Source organism: Thunnus thynnus, chromosome 11 (assembly GCF_963924715.1).
Source record: "Thunnus thynnus chromosome 11, fThuThy2.1, whole genome shotgun sequence".
NCBI lineage: Eukaryota > Metazoa > Chordata > Actinopteri > Scombriformes > Scombridae > Thunnus > Thunnus thynnus.
The window spans coordinates 25,601,837-25,620,899 of NC_089527.1; the positions used below are offsets into that span (position 1 = coordinate 25,601,837).

Sequence of the window (19,063 nt, forward strand, 5' to 3'; positions counted from 1 at the left end):
GAGGGAAGATACTCCGCTCTGTAACACTACTCTAAAATCACGAGTGGACCGAGTGTCTTTGTTGTTCCCACCGCTGCGACAGAGAGATAAATCTCATTTCAAATCAGGTCACGTCAATTTCAGAAGTCACATTCTCCCAGTTAAACTGTCATTCATATTCATATCAATAATTTAAACGAATCAACTGAACAGGTTTGATGCAAAGCCTTCAGTGTTTGAGATGAATCAGTCTCCTGCTATGTTATTTCAATGTCATATTTATACATATTTAATCAACATTTAGTGCTCACCGAGCAGTTAATTAGGAACACCTGTGCAATCTAATGCAACCCATCATCTCTGCTCTACTTTTATGAAGCTTAGACATTCTCAGTTTTTGTTGACATTGTCAGAAAGGTGATGATTCTACTTTATGTTTATTTTTGGCATCACAGTGGGTCGTGGTGAACTGGAGTGCATTATATTGAAAAGTGTTCCTAATATTTATAGGGGGCAAAATATTAGGAACACTTCATAAATCACAATATTTGTTGGTTTTCTTAGTAGTATATGATAGTAAATTGCAAATGAAGTGTTGGGTTTTGCACTGTTGGACTATGATAGGCTGCGATGGGTGTTTTCTATTTCCTGACATTTTATAGACTAAATGACATAATCCATTAATTGAGAAACTAATATGCAGATGATTTAAAAATGAAAGTAACCGTTGTGTGCATCCTAGCCCACTCAACAGTTCATTATGAGACTTTGATACATTAAACATTATCCAGTGGCATAATAACAGAACCAGCTCAATCAAGCTTCCTGAAAGATATTTCAGCAACACTTACTGACTTTCTGGAAGAGACTGTACTTTTTTTCAACCAATGTGTTTTGGCATGGGGCCTTCATCGGGGTCTTTTACATAATGTGTAAGAGCAGCACCTATATATACACACACATCAGACAGCTGGGTCTCAAGAAGATCAGACACGTTACACGAAACAGATTATTGTCACAAAAAAGAAAATTACTTTAACCAACTAACTATTTAGAACCTATTTAATAACTGCACTTTATTTAATGAAATCATTTTATAAATCTCTCTAAAGATAAAATCCAAATTGATGCGTACTGGATACAAGCCTCTGAGATTATAAATCCACACAGTCTCTTTCTCTTTTCTAAAGAAATTATCTAAGAACTCTCAAGCTTTTGCAGCCAAGCAAAATAAGCAACTGCAGACTGTTGAGTTTCCTGATGAAGACTGTTTCCAGACCTCGCATGCTATCACAAGACTTATGTCACTTGTAATGCTTTCAAACAGTCCAGAACTGGAAGAAACTTTCACACCGAATCCTGGTCATGCCAGAGGGATGATTTCACGATGAAGTTATCCGAGATGAGGACTCTGTAGGTCAGTGTCCTTGATGAAGTTGCTACTGCATAGATAACTGAAACACAATCAAAAGTGAAAGAGTGCATCTAACAGGTCGTGCCCTCTCATAATCTGGAGAATGTGATAGATTACTCTGTTAGTAAAAAGGTCAGGTATCACATGCTTTTTCTTCCCTCTGTGTGAACATGAAGTGGAAATGAAGAAAGCAAAAAGAGGTCCCTGGATAATAGCTCTGTTCATGCTGCTCTCCCTGCAATGCTGGTTTGCATACACAACATCCTTAGAAGGTAGAAAAAACACAGCTGAACCAAGAGAACAACTGGGACTGGCAGTGTTCATGAAAACAACAGGCTTGTTCAAGTTAGCTAAACACACCAAGGGCCGTATTCATAAGCTTCCTGGTAAAAAGAGTTGCTCCAAGTGACGAAATTCTACGAAAATTCTTTGAATTATGACGTTTTCTAAGAATTTCCCTTTACAGTTAAGACTAGACTAAGAGTTTAAGAAGCTTACGAGTTTCTTAAGCAGAGGAGAAACTGGTGGAAAGACAAAGAGGAAGGAGAAATATTCTCCAAAAGTTGAATGACAGTGAGTTAAGGAGACACTACAGATTAGATCATGCAGGGATAATGTTTGTGGTCCATCTCAGTAGAGATGCGCTCACATCTCCCACCCAACACAATAACACTGTAACACCAGAAATGAAAGTGGTCACAACACTAACATATCTAGCAACTGGAAAAATTTGGAATTTGCTGGCAGCTGTAAAAAAAAAAAAAAAAAATTGACATGCTTAACACTGCTACTTACATAGACTAAAAGTACTAAAATGACCAGCATGGTAAATAGACGTAAGACAATAAATATAACAACTATCAGCATGTGAACAGGGTACTGCACAAGTAGGCGTTTGTTTTCAAACATTTCATAGGCTACTTTTAAAGTATAGCTCACAATTTGTTCAACAGAGATGTTCATTACATAAAATAGTATTTATAATTACACCATCTCTTAATAGAGACTAATAAAGTTCTATGAGTAGGCTTTATCAGTTTTACTGTCCATTTTATGCCCCTCATCGCTAACAGTGTATTGCTCTTTCTTTTTTTCTATAGAGTGAGTCATATGTGGCAACGGGGTCAACCACACCTCGTCACTAAGGTAAAGGTTTCTGTTTCTTGCTCAGAGTTGCTCTGAGAATTTTCCTAAATCAGTCCTAAGCTAGCAAATTTTTAGACTAAGTCAGGAGCTCTCTGAGAGTATTTTCTCAATTTTTATGAATATGGTCCCAGATGCTTTAGAATCAAAATGATGATGAGTGCTACTTCAGAGGGGATTTTGTATGACAACAAAAAAAAAGACAGCTCAACAGCTACAACAACTTTAAATCTTAAGAACTGAGAGTGTGCTTCAGCAGGTAGCTATTGTACGACTGGAACGGAGCTTGTACATCTGTAGGGCTCAACAACACACCAAATGTAGCTTTCTCACTTATCACTGCACATAGAGAGCTGCTATGGTCTACTGGGGGTGTTTTCTTCAGCTTGATGAGAATGGATAAATATTTTAAATGGTTGAGTGTGAGATCTCTCTACTATATCATCTATGTGTAATTGTGCGTGCCGGAACCAGCCTTTCAGCAGATTTTCTCCTCCAAACCCCAACAGAGTGTCTAAGATCATAAGATACAAGCTGCTTGTGTGCGCACACACACACACACACACACACACACACACACACACACACACACACACACAGAGCGCAGGCCCTGGAGGCAATAACACGTGTGTATTCCCAGAAGACCTGGGACCCCATTCAGTCACAAGCACTATCACAATGTTGGCAGATTATGACTTAAAGAGCTTTAATTTCTTAATTGGATATTATTCACTAACTACTGTAGACTCTAGGGTTGTGCCATGTCTTACTATTCACAATTATAACGGTATCATTTTTGATATGATTTTTAAAAAATGCACATCATGGTAATGGCAATGTTCCGACTTGTTGACGTAATGTCGTTGTACCGTTAGCACAGCAACTGGCTGAAAGCAAAAGTTACACTGCTACCAGCTCCACGGTGGAGGAGTTAGTTACAAAAAGGGGAGCAACTTCATTAGTGTGGAAGTGGTTTGGTTATAAAAGATCAGATGTACAACAAACCACAGCAATATGTAAGAAGTGCAAGAAGACTGTAACAACAAAAGAGAGCAATACAACAAACTTATTTCACAATCTCAAGCAGAAGCACCAGGTATGATGATTGAGGTCTAAACCGAGCAGACTAACTACACTGATTACAAACTAAAGAACTGAGAGATAATTTAAGTTTTTACTGAATATTTGAAGGAAAATTGTTATATTTATGCTGACACTTATAAAACTATAACACTTATTTTGTTGCAATTGTATGTTCTTGACATTAATAATAAAATAATTTTCAGTATTCTGTCATATCGTCAAGAATATCATTATGTCAGAAATACCCTGATATTGATATATTATTTTTGGACTATATCACCCACCCCTAGTAGACTCCCCATTAAAACTGATTTATGATGATGGAGCCAGAGGGAATTGTTAGAGAAAGAATAGTAGGGGTCTCCAGTCCGGCCATCCCTGCCAGGCAGACATCTTAGCAGCCACTTAAAAATGACAACAATACAGGAAATACTACCACTTGGCAAATGCTTTTATTCAAATTGACCCCCAGAGTATTTTTTTCAATGAAAAGAGTCTCTGCAATGAACACAGATAGGTTCAGTGCTGGGCAGGACTGCCCTTTAAAACACACTTAGGTCTTCACAATGTAAACAACAACAGCGTTTAACCTACTAACCTACAGCCCATGGGCCTGCTGGTGCTGTGGCCTAGCTAGGTTATTATCAGAATACCTCTGGCCAATTCATCAATGTATAGTGTGGCTGACTGCTATTCATGCTGAGCATTAGCTAGCAAAAGCTAGTCTCCGTTATCACCATTAGCAAACCAAGCCCTGGGGCCAGCTGTTAGAGACATAGCTCCTGTTGTCACGTACTAATTTAGGTCAGTATATTACACATTTCATCAAGGACAGACGTGTCCAAGTGGCTAAACATACACATAAATACACAAGCTTTTAAAATACAAAATTATTTAATCAGGGATGTTGGACCTTGGCAAAGGAAAGCACTCTAGAAAAAGAAGGAGGAAGAGGAAGACACTTACGAACTTCCCTCATTACCATTATTTCTTCCACACCAAGCTGAAACAGTCAGCAGAGGAACAGTGAACTAGTTGGTATTTCATTCCCTGTGGATTACAGAATGATGTCAGTTCACTCCAAGAGGTGAATGGGACACATGCACATGAGAAGGAACTGCGCTTCGGGCTAACAGTCCCTGTCACCTCTCGGAAAGGGACACTAGACCACACAATTGCACAAAATAACACAAGCAATACACACACACACACACACACACACATCAACACACACCTCCTTGGGCCTTGAGTTATAATGACATTCAGGCTTTGTACAGCACCCCCGAGTCTCCTCCTCGGCCACGAGGTATGCAAATGGAGGGTAATTCATTTTATTCACAGTGGAACAGATCAGCTCTACAGCAATGTATGTTAGGACAATATCCATTGTTAAATCCACAGTGAGTCCAAATATTCAGGACAGAGAGGCCATTGATCTATTCAGCTGGGTAATATTAACTCCCACTTTTGGCTCCATTAACGGAGGAGCTGACAGTACATGGAGACAGACAATATGGTTTGCCGCATAACTTCTCAATGGCCTGTGACTGAAGTATCAATATTGTTAACATAATGTAGACTGCACCGCAATATTCAAACCATGACGTCATACGCTTAACCTGGACCAAAAACAAAAGGTTTAATCCAGGATCCTGTGCATTTTTTGAATGCAGATCTCTGAAATTAGCATCCGCTGTTGTCACCAAGTATTAACTGCAATACTTTTAGGCTGCAAGGATTATGGAAAAACAAAGGCGAACCACATCTTTTGTTATGCATAGTGCCGTGTAACGTCCCCTACTGTGAGAAACACGGGGACGCACGCACAACTTTTTTCCGAGGATGGACTAGAAAAGAGCGTGGCCTGAAGGCACAGGATGTCTCTTAATGTGTGAGTCAAACTAATGGACTGCTTGCTTCTACTGTGCCCCTGACCTCTCTTGCTCCCTCACTCATCCCATCTTCTTCGCAAACTCTCTCTCTCCCTCATCCTCCATCCCAGATTTCCTTACCTCATTCTTGTCCTCTCGGTCTTAACGTCTCTATTTACCATCTCTCAACCTCACCCGATCCTTTGTTTTGTGCCTCAGGACGCAGAAGCACAACGAACGGGATCAATCTGACAGCAATGAGACAGATGTACACAACCTACACACACTCACGCACGTGTGGGTGACACGAGTGCGGAGCTAAAATCCTGTTCATGCATAGTCAAAATGTTGCATTAATATGCACACAACTATAGGATGGATTGTGTTTTCCATGGGGCCCCCACACCTACATAAATTCAACTCACAAAGCCCAGGGGACGCACACACACACACACACACACACACACACACACACACAGAGCAGTGATCACAACACTGCTTTCCAAGCACAGTTCAGGATGACCTATATATAGTATGCTTGTATCTGCGACTACATGGGTCTATCCCTGCAGAACACGCCAACGCAAACTCACGCCAGGCAAGATCCAGGGCGTATGGCTTTTAAAGTAATGCCTTCCCTGACAGCGGTGTTGTTATATGGTTAGGTTTCCCTCTGCTTAATCCAGTCTCTTTCAGGATCAAAAACCACAATTGGTGTTTCAGCGCAGTCTTAAAAAGAATCTGTGGGTCGGCTGATAAAAGGCCGCTCTCTCCTTCTGCAAACTGTAAATCAGAGACAATCTGTCGAGCACAATGAGTAAGGCTGTGATTCAGGAAACTCAGACTTGTGTTTGTGTGCGGCTGACTCAGACCATTTGGCTTCAAAGTGTTCCTCCTGCCCCATCAGAACCTTGGCTGAGCACATGTTCAAAAATCATTTTTACATTTTAGATGTAGACACGAGGCTGATAGAAGAGGAGGTTTTCTTGGAGTCCATGTATGTGTGTGTTTGAGTGAGAGAAAAAAAAAGCCTGTGTGTGTGTGGGATAAAAAAAAGAGTGTACACCGTTTTCAGGCTTGCCTAAACATGTACTGTAGGTGCAGGTCTTATCACCCCGTCAAATAGTCAACCATCTCTGTGACAATGCAGAAGCCCCATAACCAGTCAGCTTGCTATGACTGACTGACTATGTCTGCCAGACCTGCCAAAGCTCCTGATTCACATGGACCTTCTGTTTGTGTGCCCAACGAAGTGCTTCATTCAAGACCAGCAGTTTGGATGACACAGTCACTTATTCATGCGTTGGTCAAAGCAGAGACAGTTTTCCCCAAACAGATTTTCCTCCACTCAACTGTCTCATCTAAATATCAAATCAAAGTGTCTGTCTGCCTCAACATTTACCACTTCTCTTCTTTCACTCCTCAGTTCCTTTATGAAGCACTCAAATTGAAAAGCCTCAGGTGTGGTGCAGGTACTGCAGACATATGGCAGAACTAAGCTAAATGCAAAGAGTATGAATGCTAATGTCTGGAGAGCATGGGTCATCAGAAATAAACACCGGGGCTGAAGGGACAGATCCTTCTGCTAATTTTTAACTGGTTTTGGTTATTAGTCATCCCAGCAGCAGGAAGGGGGGGATCCCAGTGTAATTCACCCGTCATATTTTGTTCTGTGACAAAAACTGTTTCCCTGAAGGGACTTTACAGTGGTCTTGTGGCTCAAAACAGTATTCTGTGTTTTATTCCTGTAGAATGTAATGTATGCTTGATAGCTTTATGTTGCATTTGGATTATTCCTTCTAAAAAATGCATTATAGGGTTAATGTAGGGTCTTATTCCACAGGGATGGCGATTACTGAACACAGCCTGGTTGAAATTGTGGAACTTCTCAATGAAAATACATCCTGCTGCTATCATCTTACCCTCGCAGTCAATAATATTCCAAGTGGCCTGGATGGGACCTTCAGTCACTAACGATGACCAGATGTGCAGTGTGCATGACTCATGATGGTCTGTGCCCTGCCCTTTAATCTCTGCAGCAAGTTACCAACTGCCACTTGGTCAAAGCACACGGCATCTTGTCAAGTACTGTATGTCTGGGGCCAGCCATAACATACATACCATGCCAGAGGATGAAGAATACCACCACAGTGAAAACGGATCTTATCTGCATGTTTGAAGAAAGCAATAAAACTAGGAATGCAACAACTGTTATCACGCCCATGGCGTTTTTTGTGTCTATATGTATATATGCACTCATCAGTCATAAAAAAGAGCAACAATACCCCTGTGTTAAATTATTGTGGGATAGACTTACCCAATATACAAACATCACACCTAAACTAAGTCTATTTAAAATAATACAGTGGTACAAAGCAATATTTAAGACACCATGAATATAAGTTCAATAATAATGGACACACTATTAAGCTCCTGCACAAAAATATTACCACGCTTTTTCGTGCGTGCGTGCGCGTTTTTATGTGGGTGCGTGCCATACCTTCAGGACATTATGAGGAGCTAATTGGAAAGCCCCGGTGACTAACGTCAACCGTTAAAACAGAGAAATAAACCAGCAATGCAACACTTACTTGCCAATGACCTCGCAGAGCTCGTACACATCTTCAAAGAGAATGTCGTCGTCCGCCATAGTCCGACCCCGGCTGGGGGAAAAATATCCCCAAAATATGCGTCCCAAAGCCTGATTATGCTCCTAAATGGGGGAGAAGAAGGCCACGACCAGGTGACCGTTTGACAGAAATAACTGACAAACACCCCTCGTGTGCAACAGCAGCGGGGTAGCCGGGAAAAGAGTTACAAAGAAAGGTTTCAAAATCCCAGTTGTTGCCTCCTTCGTCGACCCCCCCGCTCCCCCCCCCAAAAAATAAAAAACCGCTGCGTCGCTGTGGGTGAATCGGCACAGGGAGAGCTCAATAATCCAGTTTGAGAGTCCACTGGTTCGGCCCCGCCTTTCCCACAGCTTCCCGGTATCTCAAACAGGCAACCCGTAACGTTACGTGGTTGTCAAACAAACATTACAGTAGCTAAACTATTCCGCCGGTGTAGCTGCTCCCGTTGGCTACACTGGTTTTAAATGTTGTTGAGCTCACAGAGGATGAAGTGCCCGAACAGACCCGGTGGACGGTGTAACAGCACCGATCCAGGTGGGTTACGGTGCTCTTCACATCCCGGACAGCTCCGGGTTACTCTCTTCAGGGATGCACCACACACACACGGTCCTCCTGTCGTGTAACTGACGGGCTGGTTCAAGTCCTCAGTGTATAATTCAGGAGCTGCACTCTCCGTCTCTTTCTGCTCTTTCTCCTCAGCTTGGCGACACTTCCCAGCCGTTGGTCTGTGTCTTTTTTCCAATCACTGTCGCCCGGACGTTGGTTCAGCTCCACGGCGCTTCCAGAAAACCAAGCTCCGCCTACATGAGGCGGTTATGAAACTGCTGCGCTGTCCTCCATTTTGGCGCCAAGCCGTTTCCCAGAGGTCTCCATTGAGGCCTACAGTTTTTGAGCCAATATGGCGGAGAAGCGGCGCCATAAAGGCTTTTCCAAAACGGTAGTTTCCTCAGGACTCTGTCAGTGCATAGAAGTGGGTATGAATGAAGAATGTCCAAAAATATTTACAAATGACACCGCTTTCATTCAAAGGAAAGTTTAAGTTAAGAAGTAATTTCTTTGAGCGCTCAGGTATTATTAATATAGATTTTTATGATGTATTCCGTTCAATAGCTTAAGTGCAGGGCTGCAGCCAGAATTGGAGATATATGGAGGTACAAATTTTCCCCCAGCATATCCCCAGAGGCTAGTTTTATATAGTTTTATATTAAACTCATGCTTTACATTAACGCACATATACAGCAACAAGTGACATGAGAGTACAACAAACAACACTGACCACTCTCCAAAAGTATGGCGACCAGACGTTCCAGTTTGTCTGGGATTGTCCCAATTTCAAGCTGAGTGTCAATCATGTCAATCACTGTGTTGTTGTCAAGGCTGTTGCTAGCCTATGACACTTGCAACTCTTTCTGACAGAACCTGTCAGTATGCTAACGGTTAGCTATCACGCCGAGGAGAGAGTCAGTCTTTTCTAAAGAGCTCAGGGAGGCTTACTCCTTCCTTCGCAAAGTACCTGGCAATGAAAAAGCTGCACTCTGCACACACTGCGGTGGAAATGCCGACATAAAAGATCATATTTAGATGGCCAAACATAAGCGTTGGTTTCCCTGAGAGCTGAGAGCTCCAGAAAAGAAACTCTAACTAAGAGGAAAGACTGCAAAGCGTAAACTACCCGGCAATCTTCTTAAAGGTAACTTTCTTTAAAGGCTCTTCCTCAGTTTATGTCATTAACAAGGTGCAACTGTGCAACTAATGTTTTGAAATTTTAACATTTTTTACATTTTTACATTTTGCATTGTAGAAATTGTAAACTTGTTTTGTAAACTTGTAATCAACTCGTGGCATAGCATTGTAAAGATAAGTTAAAGTTATTTTTATGTAGAGGCTATAAAGTTATTTATAGGTCACAAAGAGATTTGTACCTTGTTTTGCTGGCAGAGAATGTGTCACAGTTGGCCATTTAGCCGGCAGCCTGTGCTTGTGCACACTGACAAACACCTTGGTGGATTTTGGGAGTCAAAACATAATATCTCATCTGCTGACACGTTGTCTGTGGTGTTGAAAAGTGCACTCAGTAGATGTGCTAAGCACTGATGCAATTGTCCCCAATCTTGATGAAAACGCCTATAGTGTGCACATACGCGTGCGTGTGCATGAATGTGTGATACACTTAAGGGTCCTGGTTTGGGGGTTTGAAAATATGGTCACCCTATCCAAAAGACATTGACAGACCACACATAATAACTAATAATATTCCTCAGAAAAGTTTTCAGTTTACTTTTGAATGTGGATGCAGTTGTGACAGATCCCAGGTCATCAGGCAATTTGTTCCAGACAACAGGACTAAAGAAACTCTGGCTGCTGCATTCTGAATGAGCTGGAGCCTTCCTCTGCCTTGTTTGGGTAATTCAGCAAAGAGAGCATTGGAGAAATCTGACCTGGTTGAGATAAACGTATAAACCAGCATCTCAGTGTCATCTTGAGATATGAATCCTCTAACTTCTCATAGGATTTTCAAGTAATGAAAAGCTGCCCCGATGAAGTTACTGATGTGACTTTCAAACTTAAGATCAGAGTCCAAAATAACTCTGCTCTGAGGTTCCTGCCTTGCTCACTGTGATCCAGAGACAGTGATTCTAGGTGTGAATATATTCCCTGTCTTGAATCTACTGCAGGTATCTCAGTCTTGACTTTATGCAGCTTTAAAAAAAAACATGTCTGTCTCAACACACAAAAACATATTATATTTATTCATTTAACTTTTCAGTGATCATTTCAGTAAATCTTATCTTCCTGTATGATGATCTAAATACTGTTCATAAGATTTCCCTTTATTTCATTAGATTTCAACATAACTGACTCTAAAGTATATCAGCATTTAAAAACCCAGTAGATGATTGTATAATGTAAACTCGTCCTCGTGTTGCCCCTGCTACTGACATCCTTTTTTAATGACGTGGACACAGATTTGTCTCTTTGAAGTAAATTTAGGGACAAGAATCTAAAAAAATAAACAAAGAAGCAAGGATGAGGAACAAACTAAAATTGCGCGGGAGGAAAAATCTGTGAACAATAAGATGCAAGCAGCGAAGCTATCATGAATCAATGTGTTGTATGAGTTTGCATTCTCTTTTGTACGTGCTGCCTTCACCTCCCGTGTCAACTGTAAGGTTGACAGTTGTTTGTCTGCTTTGGGTTGCAGTTCCTTTCTTTCACTGGCTGCTTGTCTCCTTTCAGAAGACCTGAGACAGTGAGTCAGTTTTAACCAGTATAGAAAGCAGAGTAAACCAAACATTCCTCATTTTAACCTAAAATTAATTTCAATTTACTTAAACTTCTATGAGTCTCAAAGCTTATATCTAAATATAACCATTTTTCATCTTATGTCTAAACCCAACTGTGTAGTTTCGCTGGCTGATCACAGTACGTCTGCCCATAATTTCATGGATCCCATGGGATCCATAATTTCATGTTATATGGTCATGTGGTTTTGGCACCATTACACATCAAGGTGACTTCATAGGACTGACGCCAACAAAGACCGATGAAACTCTTTGAATCATCTTGCATCACCTTATGTCACCTCACATCCTCTGTTAAACGTTGCAGTCGAACACACCACAAAAATCCACAAAAGCTGTCGGACTGACTCCTGACATGAACATATGTTCTCTACCTGTGTGAGAGACGGTAAATAGTCAATAGTCTGCATTTGTAAACTAAAAAAACCTTTCTGGCAGACAAACAACCATTTTCACACTATTGTGAGTCTGTCTTTTTAACATGCTCAAAATGAGAGCTGAAAATACGACCAAGTTTTCAACTGATACTGTAAAATTCTGCTTTGAGTCGCGCTGGTATTTTCAGCTTAGTGTCTTCCACTTGTGGACAAAGAAAAGAAATGAAGGGGAGATAAAAAAAAAATGCACTAAATGGGTGTAATCACTGATTACCTGAGCTGAGCAGCCAGCTCTCTCTCAATGGGAAGAACTAGTGCCAACATTGCTGGACACACTGGATAAACTACAGACAATGGTTGGTTGCAGACATTCAACAACAGTCCAATGGCTCCAAACAGTCAAGTGATGGCTCGGTGTGTCAGGGGCCTAAAACAAATGAAACTGCTGAACTGGCAGTCAAGTAAGGAATTCTACTGGTGCTGGATGTAGATGTTGTATGTGAAAATAACATTGGATACGTTTTCAAAATGAAATCAAGCAGCTGTGATACCACTACAGACAGCTTAGAAAATACTGCTAACAGTCACAGTCATGCTGGGTTAAATTACATTATTATAGTGTAAATGTTTCACACCTCATTGTGAAGACACAAATACCAATTTTACAGACAGAAGCAGGTGGTAGCCTGCAGCAACAGCCGACACACCTTGTACTATTTTCACCATTACATTTCCATTACAGTACAAACTGGTGAAACACCAGTATAAAACAGCTTAGAATCTGAGCGCATTCACTATTTTTTTGTACTTGCAGAATTATGATGTAGCACAAAGGTGAAATAACAGGTTGCACTGTCAGCCTGTTTAGGGGTTTCTCAAGACTGTGGAGGATTGCCTCTTTTCTTTGAAACTGGTGCTTGTCTTTCACAAACTGTGCTACATTCCCCCAAAATACAGCTCAACACGGAGCTAGTGTAGACATGTAGGCACAACATACAGGCAAGTGCTGTCTTGTTCATATTTTATGGGCTTTGGTGGGCTCAATACATTGCCAGCTGATTGCCTAATTAATGCCGGGTGAATAATTAAGCAGAGTTAGTAAACCCAAGATGATGAGCTTGTTCTTTTATTTATGGTTTTTCAACAAAAAGGATTCTGTGTCATTAAATAAGCCCCACAGCAGCTACTGTAGGTATTCCTTTTCTCCCTTGATACATGGCTGCTTGTGTAGCACAAAAATCTTTATTTGGGCCATTTGGTCCTCGCTGATCATGTGAGGCTGAGTGTGCAGGTCTGGATTTTGTGAGGTGATGAGCAGGAGGCCATTTGGATTAGGAATAAGAGAAATCAGGACATCAGAGAAAATCTTATCTCTAACCAACACACCATTCTAGATCAGCCGGTGGGCCAGAGTGGTGTGTGTGTGTGTGTTTGTGTTTATGCTCTTAGGCCCTTATCCCTACTCAGAAATCTCAACCAGAACTGATGTACTAGATTGCTTGTGTTTTGAATAGGGACTGTAGTAGTATTGTACACACACACACACACACACACACACACACACACACACACACACACACAGACTTTGATTAACTTTAAATTATGCAGCAACAAAATACAGACATGAGGTTCAATGTGCGGCCAGACTTGATGCAGCTGAGGATGAGATATCCTGATTATTAGTCTCTAGTATGGGTATGCTCCAAAAGTGCTGGATCCTACATTCCCCATAATGCAACTAAATGCGTTTTTCCTACTTGGTAAATGTCCACGTCTTTCAAACTCCATGCCCCCAGTTCAGGTTTTTGTTAAAAAACGTCACAAGCTCAAGCTTAAAAAGTCACAAGTCCAAGTCAAAATATTTTCTCATGCTCTAAAGCTCCTCCAGAGCCACAGAGGAAATTATACAACTGTTTTCATAGGCTGAAGGCTGGAACATTCTTCTGTGGGCTACACGTAACCGAACATGCGCAGGGGTCATTCGGTGACGTGCATGCTGCGACCTATAGTTATCTATAATACGCTCCTCTGCGTACACCGTAGACCTGTACGAGTATCTTCGAGGGAACCGCAATCCCCGTCTGATCAGCACTCCTCATGATGAATAAGAACCTTATGTGTAAAATTGGTGAAGTGCCCCTTTAACATTAAGTTTTAGGGGTGTTTTTTGGCATCACAAACGGCAGCCTCAATTAGTGTTAGCAATCAGCAATGTGCTATTGTTGGATACATTACTGTAGTTTCCTGCAATAAAATCCATTCTGGTCAGAGAGGAAAACTATAAACTTATGCTTCAGGGAGCTGGTAATGTCACTGGGATGGTTATGATTATGATGCATAATAAAAGTGCCTGTGACATTTCAAAAAGTAAAGTAAAAGGAGAGACCCCCAACAGGTAGAGACAGTCATTACACATCCACCTGTGGTCTCTTGAAAAATTACATAAACATTATCTTACTCCATTGTTGCACAAACAAGAGATACTGACATTTCTGTTTTTGTGTAACAATGCAACAGGATTTGTGGAAAGTATATTACAAGTAATTTGGGTGAAAATATCACAGTAGTTGACTTCTAACAGCATCGATTCAATAAAGTGACGAGAGTATGAGTGATGGTAAGTATGAAGAATACAGTGTGTGTTCCAGCGTGTGATGATGTAGTTCCTTTGATGTTGGAGAAAGATGATCACAGACTGTGTATAAGTGTTCGGCGTTCCTCATCAGCTACCCTAGAGCGTCTGCTGAAGGCTGACACGATCACATTCAACTGAGCTGACATCCAGTTTTCTCTCACTGTGTTCCTTTCTCTCCTCTCCTTTGTCAGTCCTAAAGGAAATGGCTGGCGATTTTCTATATTTTTCTTATTGTCGACAAATCTCTTGTGCAGAGCCAAACCAACAATGAATTGATCTTCTCTATTGTGTATGTATCCAAAGCCTGATATATCTTATTTCTCTGTGCTCTGTTGTCCAAAACAGTTCAGTGAGCCACACTGCCGCACTGGGTTACGTGTTCCTTCGCCACAAAGAGTTTGGGTATGTTTGTTTAGAAACGGCTCTAGACTAATAGCAGCAATAAAGTCTTCTGTCTCCAAAGAGTAGTTCCATGTAAGGTAGAGGCCACTGCACATTTACGGGAATGCAGCTCTGTTTACAGAGCTTCACTGGCTTGTTGTGGTACATATCTCAACCTCTTGACTTTGTACCACTTTAGTATAAATACTTGTAAGTAGGATTAATTCAATATTGGTTTGGCTCTGCACATGACATTCGTTGACAGTAATAAAAATACGGGAGTCACCAGCTTTGTCCTTTAAGACATTTATCTTGGTTGCATGGAGTTGAATTAAGAGGAGTGTGTACTCTGTGCAAAGGTGGAAAGTCACAAAGTCTGTATGTACATTTTTAAATCATTGAAAGTACACAGTATTATTATTTTCTACATTTTTTTATTATCAATATTTTTTCTTGATGTTGTTTTCAGCTTGTGGTATCTGTTTTTCTCTTCTTTTCTGTTCTTTTATTTTATGTATCAGATGTTCTCATGAGAAAAGTGAGATTGAACCAAAACAGTAAATTTGTGGACTGTAAAACCAAAACGATGAGCTGAAAGATGCTAAAATGCTCCATAGAGCTGCGGCGAACTGCAGAGCTTAATGATAATTCTCTGTGGGTTTGTCACTATGATGACCCCTTTCACATTGCATATAGTCATCCCATCTATTGTTGACATAAAGATTGATTAGTGCAACTTTAAGTAAAATTTCTGTGCTTCACTCTATCCAGCCTCAAGAAGCACATTGGTAAACTTCACAGAGGCAGATCATAATATCCTCTGCTGGTTTTTGGTTTTGGAGTATTACAGTTTTCTCAATTGCTTTGGCACATTTCTCAAAACATTTTTAAAGTTCTCAGCACTGAAGATACATTTCCCAAAATGGCTCAGCAAAACACTATAGTTAGCCTGCAAAAGGCTGTAACTCACCCAAAACATTTAATAAATGTTTCAAAATTAAGTTATTGTGCCAAAAAATAAGTCATTGCCACCAAAATGACACATTCCTTTGACATTATGTAAAACCAAGGTGATCAGTGAGACCAGACCACTTCATCTCCTAATTTCCAGTCTGGTCCTACATGTTTTCACTGACACTGAATGCCTGTTGTACCAGACTGTTATTTTTCTAAAGCTAACTGACTGCTATTGTATATGAAAGTGGATACTCTTCAGACACCGATTTCACGAGAACAAGATTTCACATTCCACTTTGTAAAGCAAAAGAGCACTTAGATTTGCATGTAATGAGAGGAAAAACCATTTTATTTTCCTGCAGTGGTCACACTACACAGCACAATACAATAAACACAAGAAAAAACTGAAAATCGAAACAAAACATAGGCCTACTATATGCAGCAGTATAGTAACAAAATAAAATTACAGTGCTGGGAATCAAAGTCTCCTGTTTGTTTGGCCACAGATTCTCATCGACCTCACACCTGATGCTCTCTCTTGCAATGCAAAGGGGGAAGAATCATCTTGTATGCTGCAGCCATCCTCTGCATACTTCTGCTGTTATGTCATCACAAGCAGCATCTATTGCAGCAAGCAAAGACATTTGATTTTGTGGTTGATGATTGTATACTTTACACCTCCACTTTACACCTCTGTTGCCCCCATCCATTGTTCACAAATTGTAGTAACTCTGTCACCCTCAAGCTCCATAAATTTGTCTTACACTTATGACACCTTACAGCTGTAAGTTAACTGGACAGCACGTGCCATTGACTGATCTAAGATGTGAGAAACTCCCCATTTGTTAGTGAAATACGAGTTTCACCTGACAACAAATTTATTAGTTCAGCAGACTTTACAACCACTCCATATCAGTGCAATTCATGAAACATGGGCTCAGCAGATTTTGACAATTACATGGACTATTCTGCATGTGATGACTTCCACAGTGAAAGAATTCTAACATATTTTTCAGAGTAAAACTATTAAGCTGAGAAGAAACATAATCTATTTTGATCAAAACATATACAACCAATAATTGTTCAAATTGTAGACAATTGTACATAATCGTTTACCTAAATGTGCTAAAACATTTGCAAATGGTAACTAAAAATAAAAAAGCTCTCTCTGTTGTGCACAAATAACAAAGTGTTGTGAAGAATTTCACATATTGTTTTAATGACTTCAACTGTCATTTGAGAACGGAGCCAAAGCAACTGAGAAAAACTGCGAGTCTTGCCCCTGGCTGAATCTGAAGTACCATTGCAATTTTTCATGAGCAGAGTAAACTGAACTTCCCCACTAGGAGGCTTTAGGAAAAGTATTGCGTGTGGAATGCATCATCCTTTTGCTGCAGGAATCCATTTAGGAACTGTTTGTGTCTTTCCTGTAATACTTTGCCCTTCAGTCTCTCCATCTGATACATCAGTCCCCACAAGTAACACTCACAAAAACAAGTGCGCCATTCCTCATTTTTCATGCTTTCCCTTTATTCCTTTTTTTGTTTATACTCAGCCATATGAACACTTATAATTCTCTGTGCTCACTGTGTGATTTTTAAAATCTCTGTCTGCAGTTTGGAGGATCTGGTGTCGATTGTGTTTGTTTTCCTCTCTTATCAAAACATGCACATCCTTAATGAGGATAAAGCCACTCGGGTTTCTTTTTTGTGCTCAAACAAATGTCAACAAGTGTTTTGTGCTCAGACAAATGTCAACAAGTGTTATTCTTGCACTGACCTCAAATCCTGTCAATGGTCATCTACAAGTCAATTTTTGTCTCTGTAGTTGAGACTAATTGTGTTCTGTCTTGTCCCCGGGGGAAGACAAAAACACAGAAAGTGATCATTATAAGCCTGCCTGGACCAAGCAAAGAAGAGACCTGTCTTCATGCTGACTAGTGGCTCTTCTAATGTTATTAACAAAGCAGAAATCAATGCTGGTTAACATGGGCTGGATCAATGGACTTCACAGCCCACAGGATGGATGAATAATTTGGTTACTGGTGGGGCTGACACAATGAATGAGAGCCAAGGTGTGTGTGTGTGTTTATATTTGTGTGCGAGTAAGAGAAAGAGGAAGCTCATCTGTCTCGCTGACTGCAGCAGAGGTGGTGTCTGCAGAGTGCTTATCAGAGACACGGTGAGCAGTGAGGAGGAAGAGGAGGAGGAGGAGAGAGGGGGTGAAAGGAGGAGACAGGGAGAGGAGGAGGTATGAGATGAATGGTAAATGGTGTGCCTCAGTTTAGAAGAGCTGCCTCTTTGGATACAATCACACAGAGTATAATGTTAGTAGTGTTGGTTGTCCATAAGTAAAACATTTTCTTTCATACATGTCTGATAATATTGTCACACAGCAGCACAAGTGTGTATTTAATGGCTGTACTTACAGCATGTATCTTCTGCTTTCTGCCATAAATATATATTCTACTCCCAAACAGTGGGTGTCTTTAGAGTAGTTTTGGCTGACATGTTCCCCAAAGCTCCTCATTTCTTCATGGGGGTGACAGTGAGCTAAACTAAAGCCCAGTGGAAGAGGCGTAAACTGGGAATCCACATGCTCACAAGTCCTGCCTGCTGAGCTCTGACACATCACAGTAACCTGAGTAAAAGAGAAGCAACCTATTTAGTTTTTTTGTACGTGTTGTGCATCTGAGCATGTACGTGTGCATGCATGCATGTTTGTGCATCTATATTTGATTGCACTCGATCTGCTGTGCACGCTCGCATTGCTCTTAAAACTTCATTACTGAGATTAAAAATAGTTTTGATTGCTGTGTGTTTTATATACAACAAAAAGATGCAATGCAATGTGCCTGCACAAATATGAAAAAACCCTACAAAAAGACAGAAGCAAGAAATTGGAACATTAAAATCATAATGGAAAGGATTTAAAAAAGAGAGACAAATGAAGGAGATTTAAAAATGAATACAATTAATAGTAATGTAGGTCAATTACAATGAGGACTAATAAAGATCTGAGCGAGGCCGTGAAGTGATCTGAAAACGATAAGAAGCACCTTTGTAATCAATTAGCTTACATGAAACCAGTGCAGAGATCTCAGTGTGGGGGTGATATATGCACGCAGCTTAGTTTAGGTGAGGAGGTGTTTTTTTTTCAAGTTTTCCCATAAGAGTAATGGTGTGACCTTGGCAATGTACTTTAAGTGGTAAAAAGCCACTTTAGCGATGTGAGTGTTTCGAGTGTCGCTGTGGTGTGCAGCTCCCTAAAAATGAATATGCTACCTTGAAA

General features: G+C 40.6%; 1 protein-coding gene across 11 annotated transcripts in view; it reads right to left on the minus strand.

Moving 5' to 3' along the window:
- caska (calcium/calmodulin-dependent serine protein kinase a) overlaps positions 1-8,915 on the minus strand; it is a 122,476-nt gene extending 113,561 nt beyond the window's left edge. For 7 of the 11 annotated variants that reach the window (XM_067604125.1, XM_067604122.1, XM_067604119.1 and 4 more), the window contains exon 1: positions 8,082-8,914. In XM_067604125.1, the coding sequence (XP_067460226.1) occupies positions 8,082-8,140 (59 nt within the window). In that variant the 5' untranslated portion in view covers positions 8,141-8,914. Of the gene's footprint in view, positions 1-8,081 lie in introns of all 11 variants that reach the window. The other 4 variants (XM_067604118.1, XM_067604120.1, XM_067604117.1 and 1 more) reach the window with 1 other exon arrangement.
- Between the last annotated feature and the right edge of the window lie 10,148 nt (positions 8,916-19,063).